The following is a 21,170-nucleotide window of genomic DNA, read 5'->3' on the forward strand; positions in this document are numbered from 1 at the left end:
TCTTGGCTTTTAAAAGTGTCTTAAAATGAAACTTTGTTACTTTTAGTGAGAGAGGAAAAAACCTTTATATATTAAAAATGATGTCAGAAGCACTGAGCAGTACAGATTCTGAGAAAAGTTTAAAGTGGGGAAACTGTGGAGCTTGCTTTTTCCTTCTCTGCCCCATCTAGAACCATTAAGAATATTTCATTAAGTTAGAACCCTGCTTTGTTTTCACACCACCACTTTTATTTCCCATTTCTGCCACTGTATCTGAGATACAACACTGTGGGCATTCAGCTAAGCAATGCTTTTTCTCCATCTTGATGTCATCGCTGAAGTGAATGCCCTTTAATTCTGAGAGGTGGTTGTTTTGGAGTGATGCTGAGACAGTGCACTTTGGTGGAGTTGGTCTATAGCTGTCTGTTTTCAGAACAGAGGAATTAGTTGTTAGGTTTCTCTGTCTTGTATATTGCAAATAGATTAATTTTTTTAACTTAACTTATTTTTCCGCTATATTGAAGTAGCAACTTCTACAATTTTGTTGCAGATCAATCATGTCATCCTTTCAAGAAGTTCCGTCCTCAGCTAACGCTTTGCAGACTTCCAATTTTGCACATGTGATTTTTCAAAATGTGGCAAAAAGCTATCTTCCAAACACACACCTTGAATGTCACTACACTCTGACCCAATTTATCCATCCTCATCAGAAAGACTGGGTTGGTATTTTCAAGGTAAGTAACACTTGTTCTATTGCTATTGCTCAAATCTTTACTGTCTTCTCCCATACCAGTTAAAAAAAAGTTTAAAAAAATTCCAACAACAGTAAAAGCTCTCTTATAAATTTAGGTGGAACATTGCCTACGTGATGTATTGGCTCCTGATATTGGAGTGTGAGTTTTGTAACAAAGATCAAACTGGAGGTCAAAACTAGAGGAATAAGTATACCGTAAGTGTGCTGGGTGAAAGGGAAGGTGTGATGCAGTGGCGTCGTGCAGAATAAAATGGATGTGGTTTGAGAAGAGATGTGTGGGCACAGAGTGGCATTGTGAACAGGACTATGTGAAGAATCTGAGCCAGAGTAAATGTCAAATGCATGTGGAAAGAACAAAAACTAAGCTGAAGATATCTTGACCCACGTCCCGAACTCATTTTTGCTGCTAGAGCAGGCTGAACAGTATAGATCAGTAAAATCGTTCAAACTAGACCCTTTAAAAAAAGGAGGAGGGGTGAGGCCACATCTAAGTTGCCTCACGTTAGTGAGTTGATTTATTTGGAGTTATTTTAAAGGTTAATAAAGTTTCATTTATGGGATTAGAAATTGATTATTTCTTACATCTGCTTTTATTTAAGACCTTGATCTATGTTTCTTTGTCAGTATAGCTCCAAGTAGATGATGCTTAAATTCCTTACTTGAATGCTTAATAGCAGTTTTGATTCGGGCTTTAAAGAAATTATGCTTTGGTACTGGGGAAAGGGGAAAGGTAATAGACTGTTGGTATCAGAGGACCTTTCCCTTAGAACTGTCCACTGTGTAAATGCTTTACTTCACTGTAATCTGAAGACTGCCAATGGATTGTTACTCTCTATTCAAGATAAGGTACTCTTCTGCAAAAGAGAAGTACTGGTGCTTAATAACAAAGCAGAAGCATTTTTTAATGCTATATGCAATTACTATGTAGTCACTAAATTGTGTATGGGAGGCATTAACTTACAAACAGGTGCGTTTCTCTAGTGGGAAGTTTTTAAAAATATGTGGATATATATCTTGATTGTCTGCAAAGTTTTGACAAATAGCTGAGCACACTTGAAACTTAAAAACCTTTATGCAAACTTTTTACATCTCTCCTATGGAGAAAGGCTTAGGGACTTGGGTCTCTTCAGTCTAGAGAAAAGAAGATTGAGGGGGGATCTTATTAATACTTACAAATACTTAACGGGAGGATGCCAGGGGGATGGGAGCAGTCGTTTTTCAGTGGCGCCCAGTGATAGGACGAGGGGTAATGGGCATAAACTTGAACATAGGAAGTTCCATCTTAACATGAGAAGGAACTTCTTTACTTTGAGGGCAGTGGAGCACTGGCACAGGCTGCCCAGAGAGGTGGTGGAGTCTCCCGCTCTGGAGACATTCAAAACCCACCTGGACGCTGTCCTGTGCAACCTGCTGTAGGTGACCCTGCTCTGGCAGGGGGGTTGGACTAGGTGATCTCCAGAGGTCCCTTCCAACCCTAACCATTCTGTGATTCTGTGCTGTTCATATTACATGTAAACATTTTGGAATTATTTAAATATAACTTGAGAAATGAATGTTGTGGCTTTTTCTGTTGATCTAAGTGAGGGAAGCAGTGAGACAGGATCCTAAAATACTAATTAGGAAAATTTAAAAAAAAAAAAAAAAAAGGTGCGAAACAGTTTTTCAGTGACTGCATGAAATGCTGTGTATAATGTACAGGTATCTTGGATTTCATCTTGACCGTGATGATAGATTTTTGTAAACTATTGAGGTATGAGTTTTTATTCTACTTTAGCAGTGGCAGGTAATACGGCTTTGGCAGTCATTTGAGGAACATATTGAGCTGCTATGAGGTAGTACTACTGCTGAAAGGAACTTCTTTTGTGCAGGGTGGCTTATTTCTTGTGCTTCCCCTCCTTCATATGAAACAAGCTCTTGTGTGATGAATCAAATCAGGGAATTGGTTGAGGTTAAGACTTAACATTTTGGGACTGGATTATTTTTAATGGAATTCCCCAAGTGAATTTCCAGTTCACCTAATTCTCATCAACAGAAGGGAAGGAAGCATTGTGAAATGGGGAAAAGGATGCAAATTGTTGTCTTTTTGTGATTATGTCACCTTATATTGAGTAAGTGTTGTGAATATACCTTCTTAGTATAGTTATAGTACAGTGAGTTAAACAGAGCCAGCTGTCCAACTGTATCCGAGTCTACAAGTATGTATGTGTATGACTAATGTTTATGGTAAAATAAACTGAAAATGTAGTCGTTTTGGAATAGAAAACAGACAGAAGTTGTACTATATGGCTATCTGAGTGAAAAATGAGTGATTTCTAGAGAACTGATTGTTCCTGGACAGCCAAGCACTGGGAGCTGGTTTGAAAACTGATGAAACAGGGAAGGTTTTTATCATTTACCTTTTATAAAACACATAAGAATGATGTGATGTATATTTAGTACAGTGATTTCCAGCATTTTAAAAAAAAGCAAATCTTGACTAATTATGCGAACAATAATTAATGGCCCTCTATATTGGCCTGGCATGCAAGGAAAGCAAGAGAACTCAAAGCATCAATTCACTGACTGTTCACGTAGAGGGAACAGAAGTTCACCTTGTCTTTCTGAGGTGAATAATTCGCTTAGAAAACAAACCTGTTTAAGCTGGTGTCATCTTAAGTAAGTATGGAATGAGATCCTGCCCCCCCCCCCCCCCCCGCATAGTTCTAAGTTGACTTTTGTTCCATTTTAGGGGGCAATGGCTTCAACTGTATTCTGTCCTGTGTTTGCTCAACTGGTTAGCTAAGAATTTTTTTTTTTACTGAACTGAACAAAATCTATAGGTACATTAAGTGAATAGTTTTCATTTGGGTTGCAAGTCCAAGTACATTTCTACAGTGGTGATGATGTCTTGCGTAGGTACTGGTTATTTGTGTCCTTATATCATCCTATTTGTTTTGCTAGTCCAGCTGTTTGTGCAGCTGCGCAGTGGAACAGATCAGGGAAGTGATCTACCAGAAAAATACAGCCCCTCCTCCCCTAGCTTTTACCACTTTGTTTCACAACTGGTTTGGTTCTTCAGCTTGATCACTGTGTGATGCAATGGGCAACTGTGCTGGCATTACTGTGATGGAAACAAGTGGACTAGGAAAGTGTCGGGGGGAAGGGCTACTCCTACTTTATTGGCATGGCTGCTTAATGTGGAATGACAATTGAAGCTTCTTTTTCAAATCTTTTTAGAGTTCTGTTCTGAAGAGCAGCTTTTAAGGATTTGGTTTGTTAGTTTCTTTCCTTTTCAAATAGAAATGGAACTAATAGTTCCTGAAGCAAAACCCTATTTCATATACTGACTTAACTTCTAGCTTGTGAGTTTTTAAATGTTTCCATAGTGTGTGCTACATGTTTAATAGACTCTATTTATTTATGACTGGTTTTATTCCATGTATGTTTGCATTTGTGATGGTTATAGTTGCCATTAGTGTTGTGCAGCTTACGTGAAAAAAGTGATGTGAGAAATGGAATCCTTGGTAGAAGCCATAAATTACTTATAAAAGTTTCTTTCTGTGTGTCTTATTGTGCTTATTTATTAATTTATTTATTACATAACTTCATTTTGCTCTTCATTATATCAGTCTTTTTCATCTGGTACACATTCTTTTTCGCTTGCTGGACTTAATGCTTGTGAATTTTTCCCTCCCTCACAATGTTTTCAGCTTTCTGTGTCTGCTGAGTATTCCACTTTAATCACTGAGTATTGGCTTCTATTTTGTACTATGAAAAGATAATGGCTTCAGTGGAAGGTACCACAGCGGGTTCCTTCATGTTTGCAGTTTATTTACAGATATCTTCTTCTCAAGAATATTTTACAAAGCAATTTAAAATAGGAGCCGTGGCAAGATAAAGTACTGCCTCCCTGCATCAGAGGCATCAAAAAGGTCTTGTTGGGAGGTAAAACTTCAGACCTGAGCTAGGGATTTGTGGCATACGGCATTATGAAAAAGAACTAAATAAATCAGGAAGCAAATAACAGTTCTTCTAAAACTCAACAGATTCTATCAACTTTGCTGCATATGCTGTAGGTGAAATGTGGTTTTTGCTGTTCCCAATGTGATTTAAGTTGCTAAATGTTGAACTTTTGTAATGCTTAGTGTAAGGCACTTTGTGATGGTGGTAGTAGATTTAAAACTGTTCCCGAGAAAGTAGTTTTCTATTGTTTTGAAAAATGCAAACTCAGTGTTTGTAAACTGAAAAGGTAATGTTGCATGTAGGAGAATTATTAGATAAGTATTATATAGGAGAATTATGGGACTGGAGCATCTCTCTTATGAGAAGAGGCTGAGAGACCTGGGTCTGTTTAGCCTGGAGAAGAGACGACTGAGAGTAGATCTCATCAATGCTTATAAATATCTAAAGGGTGGGTGTCAAGAGGATGGGGCCAGACTCTCTTCGGTGGTGCCCAGTGACAGGACGAGGGGTGATGGACACCAGCTGGGACACAGGAAATTCCATCTGAGCGTGAGGGGAAAAAATTCTTTACTTTGAGGGTGACAGAACACGCACAGGCTGCCCAGAGAGGTTGTGGAGTCGTCTTCTCTAGAGATACTCAAAACCTGCCTGGACGCAATCCTGTTCAACCTGCTCTAGGTGAACCTGCTTTAGCCAGGGGATTGGACTAGATGATCTCCAGAGGTCCCTTCCAACCCCTACCATTCTGTGATTATTTCAGATATACTAATTTTCTTACAAACTAGGTGTATCTAAAGGCATACGCTGCTTTTGGGATTGGATCTTCAGCAAAAAATTGGCAGGGGCGGGAAGTACAATAAAGATGATGTTACCCTTCAAAGCAGAAATTCTGAATATGCAGCATTTTTATTCTTTTTGTATATATTCGTCTTTCCTTTTCTTCCTTGTCCCCTACAGGAGGCTTAAAAACAGGTAAAAAAAAAAAAAGGCATTTTTACGGATAAGTACTGGTCTAGTTGGATATCCTGAGCCTGAGTCCTTCTTCACACAGTTTTTTCGTGGAGTCAAAGGGTAGAAGGCTTATCATTCTTGATTGATTTCCTAGGAGATCTGTACTCCCAGAATGATCCAAGACCACTGTCCTCTCTTTATTCTTCTCTGCTTATCACTGATGAATCAAAATCTGGAGAGGGCCTTAGAGTAATCCAAATCTAAACCTTTGAAATGAGGAAAAATAATATGTGCACTATATCTGGTTGCAAAAAATGATCTGTGTGGTAGGTAGTCCTAATGGGTTGTGGAAGTCTACATCTTTATTTCACAATAAAGTGAAATAATCATACGGCCACGTGATACTTTTTGCATTATTAATGCATAATGTCCAGATTTGCAGAAGTGTTTGCAAAACCTGTTTGGCTTTGAGGAAACAGTGCTTACCCCTCTGTCTAGGGCATATGTGTGCAAGTAGGACTGACAGATGTTCAGTATACAAGGGAGACAGGTTTATTGTACGTCTCAAAGGCCCGAGGAAAGAATGTTATGGACGTAATAAAGATACTGCTTCAAGAGAGTAGCGTTAAGGGTGTGGGTGTTTGTGGGGTATATTGTAATACTTCCTGGGTTTCTGAAGATTTAATTTTGCTGAGGCCAGCATGGTGGAAAGACCTGTGATATCAGCAGGTAATCTTACATATGTTAAGCTAATGGCTTTGGTCTTGCTGTGTCATTAATTAACTATTCCATCAAAACTTTTCTGTTTCTCAGTTCTAGTTGGTATATTTTTCTAAGTAGTCTACATTACCATTCTTCTAGGATGTTGGCTAAAGTTATAGACATGCTTTGGTATTGACTGCCTCAATGTACCCCTAGAGAAGAAAATGAAATTATTTCTTTCTTAATATCCACAACTTCAAAATGGTGATCTGATGTTCTGGTAACTTAACTTATGGAAAAACTGAATAACAAGGATTGGGAAGATCTTAGTAACTTATTTGAATGCAAGAAGTGCCTGCTTGCTCTGAGGGAGTACTCAGTATGTAGGAGGTCACATCTGAGCTAGTTTGTGCATCAGTGCAGTATTAAGTGCAACTTAATTTCTGTCTTTTCAATGTACTAATTTATAGCAAACCTCAGAATTAACTTGTCTGCGGTCAAAAACATCTGTAACAAAATTTCACAGTGGATTTGATGGACACTTAAGAGATAGGTTGGTGGTTGTGTCGTATCAAGACAATATAGATATGTTTTTGTATAGTACTCTGGGTTATTTAGCCTCCTTTGGACTGCAGATAACAGTACAACTTGTGGGAGTCATTTCAATGTCATGATTTTGTCATAGATTGATTTTTATTATTATTATTTTTAAAGATATCAATTACTTCCATATACATATCATATGTTATGAAGTACAGCACAACAGCTGAATGTGTTATTGACCACATGCATGTAGAAATACAATTTTTCTGGCACGGAATCATCACTGCACAGCAGGGTGTGATAGATACAAGAATGTGTGGTGGAGAGTATGTCCTGTTATTAAAATAGTTGGGAATAGAATTATTCGAATTCAGAATGTTTTGATAATTGTTATATCCACAAATTATAGTGATTCTGTTTTCTGATTTACCTTCTTCGGAAAGACATATCTTAAATAACTGAGTTAATATTTTTCTCACCAAAAAAAAGAAAGTCCATGTCAGTGTTGTTCACTGTTTCTATGCTAGATGAAGAGAAGAATAATCTGGGTTTACCTGATGTTACCTTTGACAAGAAATTTTGACATTTAATTCCAAGTGTCATTAATTTTCTAAAAATATTTGCTATGATAGGTTTGCGTGGTCAGAGACAGAATTGGCATAACAAAGGGGTCAGTAGTGGATAACAATTTTTAAGTTAAAAATTGTGCTAATTTATGTTTTCATGAAATGTGTTAGTAATTGAATATTTCACTTAAACCCCACCCACCCTTTTTTAATACATTTTCATGCTTATCTCTTAAAGTAAACAGTAACTTTGTTAGTCTTTGATCTGTCATAACATTTCCTTTGACAGCCATTTACATACGTACCACGTTTTCGTTTAGAGAGTTCACATCCTTTCTGTATTTATTTTGATTTATACCTAATAAGAGAAAGTTGATCCTATGGTCTAGGCACTCTGTCAATGTCATTTTGACATATTCCTCTGAACTATGAGGTAGAAATACAACCAATGTGAGATGATAATAGGTTAGGATCCTGATAGTGCCTTGATACTGCAACAAACACCATATGTTCTCAATAGCTCAAGTTAAAAGATTGCCTGTATGTGTTTGTAACATTCAGCAGAGATGGACTTTTTCAGGTCTGGGCATGAGAGATCACCTTAAGATTAGACTTTCATAAAGGGTCTAAACAGAGTACCTTGCAGCCATGTTCTACCTCAAAATATTTCAGCTTTAGGATTCCTACTGTATAACAAATTTTGATCTTAATGTGAGCAGCAAGGTCATGTCTGAAGTGAATTCTTAAATGGCTTGGACTGAAGTAAGTCAAAGTTGCATGTGATATGAGGTGATCACAGACATACTAAAAAACCCAAGGTTGCAGCTATGACTATATTGTTTACTTATTTTGAAATGTCTATGCCTTAATGTTACTAAAGTGTACTTAATACTTTAATAAGTATTTTTCCTCATGTCCATGTTCTAAAGATTCTTACACGGTTTGATTTTTTTCAGAATTGTTATGTAAATATCATTATTTGATGATGATGCATGTGTTCAAAAGTCTATTGTGTCAGCAGTATGTCAGTATTAACAGTAAACTCTCAGTAATTTCGCCTGGTGTGAGTTTCACTACCCCCAGATGTTGTAATTTTTCCATTTGTTAATTGGGTTAGAAAAACTTGTTATCTGTAGCTGCCTTTTGTAGAATGTTACAGGTTACGGTAGCACTAGCACTACTGTGACTTTGAAGCAATGTTACTTGAACCTAAGGGTTATGGCACAAACCAAGTCTACTGTGGAGACATCACTTCCAAGGATACTCGGCCTAATTGTGTTTTGCTTAGACGCTTGTGGTTTGGGTCAAAATAACTGGTTCTTACTGTTTGAAATATGTAAAGGCTGCTGACTTACTGTTGTCAGTAATAATTATACTGTATAATGCGTGTCCAAAGCCTTATTGACTGGCTGTAATTTTGCTTCTTTCAGAGGGAGTTTGTTGTCTTCTTCCAGTACTTAAGAGTACTTCGCCGAATTATTTTCTAAACTATGTAATTTACCTTCTGAATTACAAAAAGGGCATAATTTTTACTCTGTAGAGGGTTTTTTTTTGTTTGTTTTGTTTTTGTTTTTTAAATTGGGTCATATTGGGTATTTACAATAAATGCTCATTAGTTATACCAGAGTTGGTTCGGCTAAACAAGTGTTTCCTGGGTTTGCTTCTTTGGTCTGCTGTGGTTAGTATGTGTGTTGTATAGAGAGGTAAGACACTTTTAATGCAGCAGAAGGAACACTGCTGTTCTTTCAGTTGTGTAACAGCTTTCTGAGGCCAGGGGAGAAGCCACCGAGTGAGCTTCCCTTACGGTGCTGTTTCTTTAAAGCACTCTTTCTCAAGATTGAATTGACCGACTTTACCACGGCATTATAAAAGGAAAGAGGTTAAACAAAACAGAAAAACAGAAAAGTGTTTATTCTCCACGTTCACCTGAAACTCAAGAAATGAAAAATGAAGTTTGAAATAATTTTTACACTGCAAATGCTGTGTAGTTGTAAGGCAGAGCTGTCTTCTTCGAGAAGCTTATATTTGTTTTAAGATGAATCAGATGAAAGTTAAAGGAGATACAGTGAAATATTATTTTTCCTCAGTACTATATTTGGTAACTCATTATTGGCATATAGACAGGCACATTCTAGCTGTGAAATTTTAGCTATTTTGTGGAAATGTACTGTGGGTGAAATGTAAATATGGGGAAGCAGTGTGTGGCATTTCAGGAAGATAGGGGCTTGTATGTGTGGGGCAGCACAGAAGAAGAAAAAACTTCATGATGACTACATACCTATTTATGAGTAGAAGGAAAAACCTGTCTGGTGTGAATATTGTGGACAGCTGAGTTGTCCCTACTTGCCCAGCCAAATTGCAAAGTACTCGGTGTTAGACATCTTAACCTTTACTAGACTTCAGCATTTCCACTGTGGCTACAGAGTTGGTTTATATAACTAAAAAGTAGTTTATGATGTCCTAAATTGAAATAAGCCTTGTTGCTCAAAAATAGGAAATAGGGATATAGTAAATGGATTACTCTTTAATGGCCTATTAAAGCTTTCCATTTTATGGAGGGAGAATTGAATCAAGTGAGATTTGTTTTAGTAACGTGTTGTTTGTATATAACAACATAATCTGTGTGTCCTGGTTTGGGCCAAACTGGCCGCTGGGTGGAATGACAGATGCCCTTCCCTACCTCTCTTCAAAGAGAGGCAGGAGAGAGAGACTTGTGAGTTTAGAAGGAACTAAACTACTTTAATGAAATATTAGTAATAAAATAAAAAAGAAATAATGAAATATATACAAAACTCTATCAAGCTCGCAGGATGACAGTCATGTCACCGGCTGGCACTGGGGAAGTCCCAGACTGGACTCAGTGACGTACGGGAACTTGGTCCGTATCTGGATTCAGGACTGGGATCAAAGGCAGATGAACAGACAGAGTCCTCCTCGGAGGCTGGCCATTGAAGAAAGAGAGCTGACCCTTTGATCCCTCAGCTTTTATACTGAGCACGAGGCAGATGGGGTGGAATACCCTGTTGTTCAGTTTTGGGTAACCTGTCCCGTCTGCTCCTCTCCGCAGGTGGGACCCCTCTACACTTTTCAGCTTCTGATCCTCCGACGAGGCACGTAACCAAGTTATCTGGCCCTGGGTGTTACAGCAATAAGTATAAGCAGGAGCCTCTCTGCATGCCGTTCCTTGGCATCAGCCATAAACATAGGTCTTATCGCTCTGAGAGTGAACAGTGTCCGCACAATATGCTGTTAATTTCAGTAGTCTGAAGAGGTTTAGCTAAAAAGTGAGGTTATTGAACAGAAAATTGGTTCTGTTTTACCTCAAACCAAGACATCTGGATATGACATGTTTGTAGGAGACATGATGTTTAGTCAATGTTTTTTGGTTTAAAAACATGGGTTGAGAACATAAAAGTAGGATTTGGTTTCTAGATTATTAATCTGTTGGTTAACATCTAGCAGGCAAGAGTGTTTGATTTATGCACAGCTTTCTAATTTAAAAATGGATTTCTGAGTGGATTTTCTGAGAAATAAATGTAGAGAAACAGAAAAGTTAGAAGAATGTTTTTAATACCAGGTTAGTAGCAGAGACTTTATTTCTAATTCTGGTTATAACATGTATTATTTTTTTCCCTGTTGGTCTAGGGGAAGTTGTATCATCTAAGTCTTATTTTCTCTTTTGTCTAAGAAATAAGGATGTTAATATTTTGAGTTTTTAACTCTGAGCAAAATGTTTTCAGAGTTTTCAATGAATTCCTTAAAAAGTGATGGTATCAGCACAGCCAGGCAATGCATCAGATGATGAACTTGAGTTCAGAGTTCACAAGTCTTGTGCGTGGTTTGAAAGGTCATTCTCCTTCTTCCTCCTCTGAACTTCAGAAGGTTTTATGCTGGAGTTCTTGTGTAATTTGTAATGTTTGTGTGCTTGAATGTGGATAATGTGATGTCTGCCAGTACCCATTGCCAAGTTTTTAGATTAGACTGGTAAACTGTGCCTCTTGTACTCCTCGTGGCTCACAGAAAGTTTCACAGTGTGTCCTATTGAAATTTCTCACTTATGTAAGATTTCTGATGGTAAAAAAAAGTACTAATGTGCATTTGCTTTAGCTTTAGCACTTTGATTGGAACTTGGTGTTATGTTCGAAGTTGGCAGTACTTTGTTTTCTGTGTTCTGTTGTTTTAGTTGCGTGTTGTTTTTTCTTTTTTCAGCTGGTATGTGAAGTTATTTTTGTTAAAGGAGTTCCAACTGATTTTTTTGTACAACAGCAGAACCTATGGCTGTTTTGATCAAGATACTGTTTCACTCGAGTGCTTTCATTTTGGAAGTCTTACTATAAATTTTTGGGTACTGGTGTGTTGTTTTTTTTGAGATAAGTGCTTTTCTAGTTAACGGTATCAACTCTTATAAAATGCTTTCTCATATTTAGTATTTGTATCTGGGTTCTTTGTATGCTATTTTAGTCAGCATTCTAATGAAAGTGTTGTGGGTTTTGGGGTGTTTTTGTGTTACTTTTTTTTTTTAAACTTTGGTTTCCCATTTTAATACATCAGAATATATTCTTCATTGCAGAATAGGACTGTAAATTCACATGAGGCCTAAACAGGAATTAAGTGTGGATTTCCACATCTTTCCCCTCATTTCCAGTTTTATAACAGTTAAGTTCTAGTTATTAATGTAAACAAATATGCTTGCAGCTTGAGTAGCTAGATCATAAATTTTTAGAACTTGCTCAGTAAAGGAAGGACACAAAAAAACGAAACCATGTAATTGAAGACTTGATTTCAAATATGTTTTTATAATGGATACGATTTCTCTCTATGACTATTGCTTTTTATTGTTATTTAAGTTCAAATACAGAAATGAAATTTGCGAATCTTTCTATAAGTAGTTGTGTGTTTTCTGTAATATTTTCATGAACACACATGCTCACTGTTAGTCATGTCAGCTGTTTTGGCAGTTGAACAAACTCTTGTTCTTACAGGCCTGAAGATTTTTCTCTGATAATGGCAAAAGACTTTGCTGTTTGTCTTCCCTTGTTTTCTGATGCTTTATGCCAGTGCTGCTGTTTTTCCATTTTCTTATTTTTTTGAATAGAAACAATATTGCAAGATGCTAGTAAATTAAATACTTAAACACTTATCTCCATTTTCTGCTTTTGTGTAAAAATTGTTCAGGTTTTGTGTTTGTATTTTTTTTTTAAACTTTGAGGCAACTAGAATTTGAATGATGTGAAAAAGGCAAGGCTAATAGACACAAATTTGTGATAAAAGTTCTGGGGATTATTTAAATAGCATCTGCATTTACTTTTTAACATGCATTCATATTCCAGTAGAGTACTAAAGAGAGTCCAGACATAAACTAAAGAAGTGGCCCTTCTTTTTTCTATTTTCATGCAGAGGCCTTCTCAAATATTTGAAAATTTCTCTGGTTCTACTTGTTAGAGTAATTTCCAATTCTAACCTAAAGTCTGCATTTGAAATTTTTCTTCGACTCTGTTACTGTTCTGGGATTTTCCTGGAGAGTCCTGTGTAGATAAGCTTAGAGATATGAAGAGTCAAAATAAATTTAGGATTGGATTTTTTTCACAGAGTAGATTCTGTGTTCTTACTGTTTTGGTGCAAGTACAGTGGGGTCAAAGGAGGCACATCACGCCAAAAACTTGGAGCACCAGCCACAAAACGTGTTGTGAGGTGGCAGGATAACCTTTATCTGCTACTTGACCATCATTCTATGAAGAAAATATTTTAAAAATGAAACGCTAAGATTAATTTATCTGCTTTTAACTTAACAAAACTTACCTTTGAGTTTTCAAAGTATGAAATTAAGGAATATGCTGGCCAGTGAACTCTCTTTTTAGTCTGTGCTCAGGTATCGCTACCTCCAAATTCTGTAGCTTTCACAGATAGTGGCATTTAAGTAACTGCAATATGCAGTTACTTCTTAAAACTGCATGTGCAATAAGTAAATACATCTATTTTTTTAAAATATTTTCTCAGCTTTTCTCCAGCGTACACTACTGATTGATACTATTTACCCCATGCTAACTGTATTTAACACCTACCTGTTGAATCGTCTGATTTCTTGAATCCTACACTGTTACCAGTGTGTCTTCCAGTTGCTGTAATGGTGTTTTTAATTAAAAAAAAAAAACAACAACAAATCCAACAAAAAAGACAACAAAATCACCTTACATGGACATTTGCCTTAAATATCAAATTTTCTCCTATCAGTATAGTCCAGGTAAGGTCTTCACAACAAAGGGGTTCCACTCTGGGATCTGGACTCTTCTTCCCCTCTGGAGACTAATCTGGGAGGTAGTCTATGTTAACTGTAGTAATTTTTGTTGCTTCGATCAGCAGTAAGAGAACAGTTTGGCTTTTCTGATTCCTTTCATTGAAATGAAAATATTTTTTCCAAGCTAATATGCCTGATGATGAGGAGGATGCTGTTCTTTTTGCTTCCAGAGCTACAGTGTTTTTAGTTTTTCATATAAAGTCACTGTGGGGCTGTTGACAACTATTCCCATCTTCTTCATCATCGTTTTCACGTTTTGTTAATTTCCTCTGTAGCTTTTGCCACTAGTCTTACTTTATCTCAATTTTTATTTACTTTCCCGTAAGCAATCTTAAAAGTTCCTTATATAGTTTTAACCCTATTTTTAGGCAATCATTGGGTTTTCCTTCTGAGCTGAGAGATCTCTGTTAAAGGTCATACACATTTAGATGATTGCTGAGCCATCCAATGTGTGTTTATAGTGTTATATCTGTGATAGTATAATCAGTTACCATAGAGAAGATTATGACTGCGTGGGAGTATTTTGTATTTCTGAACCACTGTGTACTTCATACTGGGCTTATTAAAGAGAACATTGTTAAAAGATACGAAGTACTAAAGTAAAGATTTTGTTAAAACCTGTTGATAGATTTCTTTTTTTTAAAGATCTAGATCCTAGACTTAAAACGCCCATTACTTGATTTTGTCTTTGTTTTCTTCTCAGAATATCATTACTTTGGTTTTGTTCCATGTTACTGTTATCTAAGAAATAATCCTATGGAAGTTAATGATAATCATTGTTAAGTAGGAAAGGTGTTAAATATTGTTACTAAGTTAACTTGCTTTGCTGCAGAATAGCCAAACTTCCCCTTTTTAAATGTATGCAACTGGGAAGAAGATAAGATTTGTTCATGTTTCCTTCTCTGCATTGTTGCATTTCGACATGCGCAACCTTTAGCAGGGAAGACCCTCATCTTCTGAAATCCTGTGCAGTGAAAAGTGTGGTTGGGTAGTCCACACCTGCTGATAAGCAAAACTCTTACGAGGGGCAGGTGGGGGAACTGGGGTGGTTTGGCCTGCAGAGGGGGAGACTCAGGGGAGACCTTGTTGCTCTCTGCGGCCACCTGGGAGGAGGTTGTGGCAGGGTGGGTGTTGGTCTCTTCTCCCAGGTGACAGGCAGTGGGATGTGAGGAAATGGCCTTGGGTTGTGCTGTGGAAGATTTGAATTGGATTTTGGGAGGGATTTCTTCATGGAAGGGGTTGTCAGGCATTGGAGCGGGCTGCCCAGGGAAGCAGTTGAGTCACCATCCCTGGAAGTGTGTAGATACAGTGCTTGGTGACATGGTTTGGTGGTGGACTTGGCGGTGCTGGGTTGACAGTTGGGCTTGATGATCTTGAGGGCCTTTTCCAACCTAAACGATTCTATGATTCTATAACTTGCATGTGTCCATTAAGAAATAGTTGGATTCTCAGGATCGTAAGAGTGTAAGATGGGGAGCTTCGGTAGGGAAAACAAGGTGATGGGTGACAGGAAATACGGGGAATTGCTGAAGGAAATACGTGCGGGTATTTTCGTCTTCGCAGGGTGTTGCCCACTAGCTCTTGATGTGCCACAGTTTTCTCTTTACCAGTAGCCCACAGATTAGAGTCACGTTTGAAAATATGGCACCTGTTGAGAAACAGGCCAGGAGAGTTATTTGTTCTCTACATAATTACTCTTTTTGTTTGTGTCAGTACAGCTAAAGTTTAAAAAAAACAAAACAAAACCCTTATGTGGATTACTGTTACAGGTAAAGCAGTCATAAAAATAAGTGTTAGCTTCAGAATAGATTATTAAATTTAGAAATCAACACGTGATATCTAAAAAAAAAAAAAAAAAAAAATACAAAAAAATGCCATAATCCCAGAGAAAAATTGAATCAGGAGCTGATCTCTAGAGGGACCATTTTTGTTTTTATATTTACTGAATTTTGTTCCTTCTCTCCATGTTTTCCAAAATGTTAATTTTATCAGAAGGAAGGACGTTATTTTACGGAGGAAAAGAGCATCAGAATCAGAGTGTGTGTGTGTGTGTGTGTTTTAAACAGAAATGAAAACTAGAGTAGGATGAAAAGGTTACTTCAGTTCTATACAGTATTTGTTGTGGACATAATAATTGTTTCCCTTCTGAAATGAAAAAGAACAAGATGGGGACTTTTTACTCCTTGATAACTACATTTAAAAAGCTATCTGCTTGCTTTATTGTAGAGCAGCAAGTAATGATACATGCTTCTCTTTTCTGAGGTAAAAGCAGGTTCAGCAAAAAAGGGTTATTAACATCTGAATTGGGTTTGAAGACAAGGCTAATGTGCAAATTTGCAAAATGTTTTTCCCTGTGAACTTTATAGAGGAAAAATTGCTTTCACCCTCCCCCCTCAAGTTACTGGAAGAGCTTTCCTTGTTACTTCTGGGATATTTAACAGAGTGGGAATAACAACCCCAGGAAATCTCCTGGATCCTCCTGGAAACTTTGCTAAGGCACATAGAAAACAAGGAGGTGATTGGTGACAGCCAGCATGGCTTCACCAAGGGCAAGTCATGCCTGACAAATTTGGTGGCCTTCTACGAAGGGGTTACAGTGGCAGTGGACAAGGGAAGAGCAACTGATGTAATCTACCGGACTTGTGCAAAGCGTTTGACACCATCCCACACGATATCCTGGTCTCTAAATTGGAGAGACATGGATTCGACAAATGGACCACTCAGTGGATAAAGAACTGATTGGATGGTCACACTCCAAGAGTTGCGGTCAATGGCTCGATGTCCGAGTGGAGAGCAGTTACGAGTGGCATTCCTCAGGGGTTGGTACTGGGACCTGTACTGTTCAACATCGTTGTCGGTGACATGGACAGTGGGGTTGTGTGCACCTTCAGCAAGTTTGCCGATGATACCAAGCTGTTTGTCCAGGTAGACACGCTGGAGGGGAGGGATGCCATCCAGAGGGCCCTGGACAGCCTGGAGAGGTGGGCCCAAGCCAGCCTCATGCAGTTCAACAAGACCAAGTGCAAGGTCCTACATCTGGGTTGGGGCAATCCCAAGCACAAATACAGGCTTGGCGGGGAATGGCTGGAGAGCAGCCCTGAGGAGAAGGACCTGGGTGTGCTGATTGACGAGAAGCTCAACATGAGCCAGCAATGTGCGATCACAGCCCAGAAGGCCAACTGTATCCTTGGCTGCATCAAAAGAAGTGTGGCCAGCAGGTAAAGGGGGGTGATTCTGCCCCTCTACTCCACTCAGAGAGACCCCACCTGGAGTACTGCATCCAGCTCTGGAGTCCCCAACATAAGAAAGACATGGACATGTTGGAGGGCATCCAGAGGAGGGCCACAAGGATGATCCGAGGGCTGGGGCACCTCTCCTATGAGGAGAGGCTGAGTGAGTTGGGGCTGTTCAGCCTGGAGAAGAGAAGGCTCCGGGGAGATCTTATTGCAGCTTTCCAGTACCTAAAGGGGGCCTGCAGGAGAGCTGGGGAAGGACTTTTTACTAGGGCATGCAGTGATACGACAAGGGGGAATGGCTTTAAATTGGAAGAGAGCAGGTTTAGGTTAAACATTAGGAAGAAGTTTTTCACTTTGAGGGTTGTAAGGCACTGGAACAGGTTGCCCAGAGAAGTTGTTGAGGCCCCATCCCTGGAGGTGTTCAAGGCCAGGCTGGACGTGGCCTTGGGCAACCTGGTCTAGTGGGAGGTGTCCCTGTCTATGGCAGGGGGGTTGGAACTCGATCTTCAAGGTCCCCTCCAACCTAAACCTATGAGATTTCTGTGAAATCTCATTTCATTGACATCTTTAAAAGCTCCTTGATGGGATATATTATAGAAATTTAAAAATTTTTGGCTAAGAATAGGCTTAAGACATAGTAGGTGATTCCATTCTGGTGGATGTATCAAGAGTCTGTACTGCTTTTGTCTAATGAACGTTGCCTTAAAGAAGTGACTGTAGTTAGCAAAATGAAAATTTAATCTCATTTTGCTGTCATTCATCATTGTTTTTAAGAATATAAAAAAGGTGTGGTCATCTTAGACCAGTTCTTTTTTTCCAAACATTAGCTTTTCCCACACTTTTTAATACAAAGTGAAGTGTAATAGACAACTATGGAATAATCCATTCAGATTTTTTTTACTAATGCTAATTAGTAATTTATGTATATAATTGCTATTGAATTACTTTCAGTCCTGCTCTTCTCTTTGCCGATCTAAACATGTTTTCTTTTTTTTTTCAAGCTGACAACTCCTTAAAAAAATAGTTCGTAATACTTTTAAAAATGCATCGTTCCAATGTATCCTTTCTAAAGGAGGATTTAGTATGAACTTGAAATTTAGAAGTTTTATCTATTGAAGTAATAGAAATCATGATTGGTAACTTTATCTTTTTTTTTTTTTTTTCTTCTTCCTCTTGAAATGCTGTCTTACCTGGTAAAAATTGGTAAACAGTTTGTCCCTTTTCCTCTTCTGGAGTATTCCAAGACAGCATGCCTGGTTACTGATAAATCATACTACACCTAGCTTTTGACAAGGTTTTTTGGTATTTTTTGGTCAGTGAAATAAACCAGATATATTTCTTCTTCTCCATTACTGTTATGCTGCTATTAATATCCATTGCTTTACCTTAGATGCTTTGGGTTTCAGGTTTAGATACACGTATTTCAAGCTTGTTGGAATATGTTTCTTCAGAGGATAGCGTTTCTTACTGTATAGAACTGCACTCTTACGAAAAATCTGAAAGCAGATGTTTATTGAAGTTTGTGGGAAGACTGCACCAACTTAGCTGAGTTATGTTTTTGTGCAAATTTTTTTTCCTTGCAGACATAGCATGTATATTTGGAAGAATTAGCATTCCAGCGAAATCCTGGTCTTTAGTATTACAGAAGTTGTCCAAAAAGTGCTAGTTTAGCCCTGTCAAATTTGGCCTTTTCAGTAGAAGAGAGAGCTATTTTTAATTTCCTCCTTCTTGTTTTCTGATGAACCTGTTGTATTGTGAACATGAAATAGTCAGCATTGGCAGAACTTACACTAAGAAAATCTCGCTATAAACTTCAGAATTAATCTTTTTGTTTTTTTAATATAGTAATGTGTATCTTTATAGAAAAAAATATGTACCAAAGAGTAGTTTAATGTATAGTGAAAACTGTCTGGTGTTTTAATTTATATAGACCGTTTTATTGCCTTAGACCCATTTATTGCCTTAGGTAACAAGCTTAATAAAATTCATGCTAAATCTTTGACATGCTTGTTAAAATATTCCTGATTTGTGAACATTGTTAAGTATCTTTTTATTGCATGTTGAAGCAGAAATATGCATATTACAGTATGTTGTAAAGGCCAGACCATGATATCTTAACTATGTATAACAAATTCTTCTGCTGAATGTTTTCTCTTACTTTTGTTGTTGTTGTTGTTTATTTTATTTTAGGTTGGTTGGAGTACAGCAAGAGATTATTACACGTTTCTTTGGTCACCTATGCCGGAAAATTATGTGGAAGGATCAACTGTTAACTGTGTGCTGACTTTTCAAGGTGAGTATAAAGCAGTATCTACCTGTATTTTCCAGTCTACACAGCTTTTTAAATACTTATCTCTTCATGGCAATGCTGAGGGTTGTATAACAGTTCTAGACTTTTACAAACATGAATTGGAGGAGAATTTTCCACACTTCACTGTGTGAAGTTCAGTCTTATTTTAAATGTCAAGGAAATTGTAAGGGGATGTGACTTTTTACGGAGTAATGGACAATATTCATGACTGATCAAAAAAGCTCTGATAGAAACTATTAAAATACAGAAAGTGACTTTGTTTAATCATCAACAGGATTTTTTTTTTAATTTTGGCATCTCTTAACTCATTGTGTCTTTACATTGTCTTTAGTCTCCGGACTTTAAACATCATTCTCAATGTAAAGTGGTTTGGTGAAGGGTCAGAGTCGCAGAGGACCTTTTGACAATGAGAAATTGATGAAAATGACTGAAGTTTTTAAGCATAAAGAACAAACCAGAAAATGTTACACCACTGTACAAATCTATAGTATAACTGCATTTTCAACACTGTGATCAGTTCAATCTCAAAAAAGATCGAGTAGAATAAAGGAACAAAGTGTAATAAGGAAGATCAAAATTAAGAAATACCTTCTGTGTGAACATGAAAGCCACGTTCTTCTTATTAAATATAAAAAGGGACAATGGCCATGTATTGTGGCCTGGGAGGTTTATATCTGAAATTAGGGAGAACTTTTTTTTTTTTTATCAAGAGGGATTAGTGTAGCACTTGAACAGGTATCCCTGGTTTGAAAGGATGGGAATTCCACACAGTTGCTTAGACAGCCATGGTAGTCTCGGACTGGTGCTGACAAAAACCAGTCTCTTGAGGGGGAAGGTGGAGTAGGTGACCTTCAGAACTTCCATCTGCCAGGTTTTTCAGCCTGGGAAAGGGAAATAATAGGAAATGACTGATGTCTAAAATCAGCTACCCGTGGCATGAGTGGATTATTCATTGTTCATATTGAAAGAAGTAGGAGCCATTGATGTAAGCCACTGAATGACAGGTTCAAAACAGACATAGAGATGATACTTGTATAACACAGGCCATGTGTAGAACTTCTTGCCACAGGACATTACAAATGACAAAAATCTACACGTATTCGAAGTTGAATGTAAAAAGAGCACTTCCATTAAACTTGCTTAATGCTTTTCTGCTTACTAACAGAATTTTATGTACCATCTTATGTTCTCTTTTGCTTCCCACAGTTGGCTTTAGTCTTTGTGTGTGTCTGTTTATTGCTTAAAGTATATAGGAAAAAGAAATAATTAAAGTCCTGAAATGACTGCTGTGTTAGTTTGTTGTCTTGTTAAAGCTGCAAATAGTAGCTGCAAATATGGATAGCTTGGATGAGTTCACTGTGCTTTCTCTTATGCCAAGTCATTTTTTCTGGTACTTTCAATGATGAACATATCCACGTGATCTGACCATTTTATAACCTTGAAATCTGTGAAAAATATGTGCGTTCTGTAGGAACTGGAAGGAAGTAATTAGTTTCTTTTACAATTACCAAAATTTATTGAATGAATGAAATTGGGTTGGACTGAATCTAAAAGTGACCTAGAAACCTAGGACTCTACGTGCCATTATCAGCCCTTTATTACCTAGAAGTTGTGCCACACATGAAGAGACCAGGTAGCTCTGTCCCATCTGTTACATTCCATGCTGACAATCCTCCACTTTTATAGAGCTGCCAGATTTAATCTCCATTCAGACAGTCTCCCAGTTGTGTTTGGCAAGATATTTTAGTGCTGCTGAGATGAGATCAGTAGAGCTTACAGGAGCTTAATTAACTGAGATAAATAGTAAATGTTGTGCAGCATACTTTAAATATTTTTTTTTTTTGATCAAGTAAGTGTGCTGCAAGAAAATAATCAGGAATTTGTTTTCTCC

General features: G+C 37.7%; 1 protein-coding gene across 4 annotated transcripts in view; it reads left to right on the forward strand.

The window, feature by feature from the left end:
• Window positions 1–533: 533 nt before the first annotated feature.
• Window positions 534–21,170, forward strand: part of TAX1BP1 (Tax1 (human T-cell leukemia virus type I) binding protein 1) — a 62,666-nt gene continuing 42,029 nt past the window's right edge. For 3 of the 4 annotated variants that reach the window (XM_009887185.1, XM_009887183.1, XM_009887184.1), the window contains exons 1-2: window positions 537–713; window positions 19,159–19,261. In XM_009887185.1, the coding sequence (XP_009885487.1) occupies window positions 537–713; window positions 19,159–19,261 (280 nt within the window). Of the gene's footprint in view, window positions 714–19,158; window positions 19,262–21,170 lie in introns of all 4 variants that reach the window. The other variant, XM_009887182.1, reaches the window with a different exon arrangement.

This window comes from Charadrius vociferus, unplaced genomic scaffold (genome assembly GCF_000708025.1).
Source record: "Charadrius vociferus isolate BGI_N301 unplaced genomic scaffold, ASM70802v2 scaffold366, whole genome shotgun sequence".
Lineage (NCBI taxonomy): Eukaryota > Metazoa > Chordata > Aves > Charadriiformes > Charadriidae > Charadrius > Charadrius vociferus.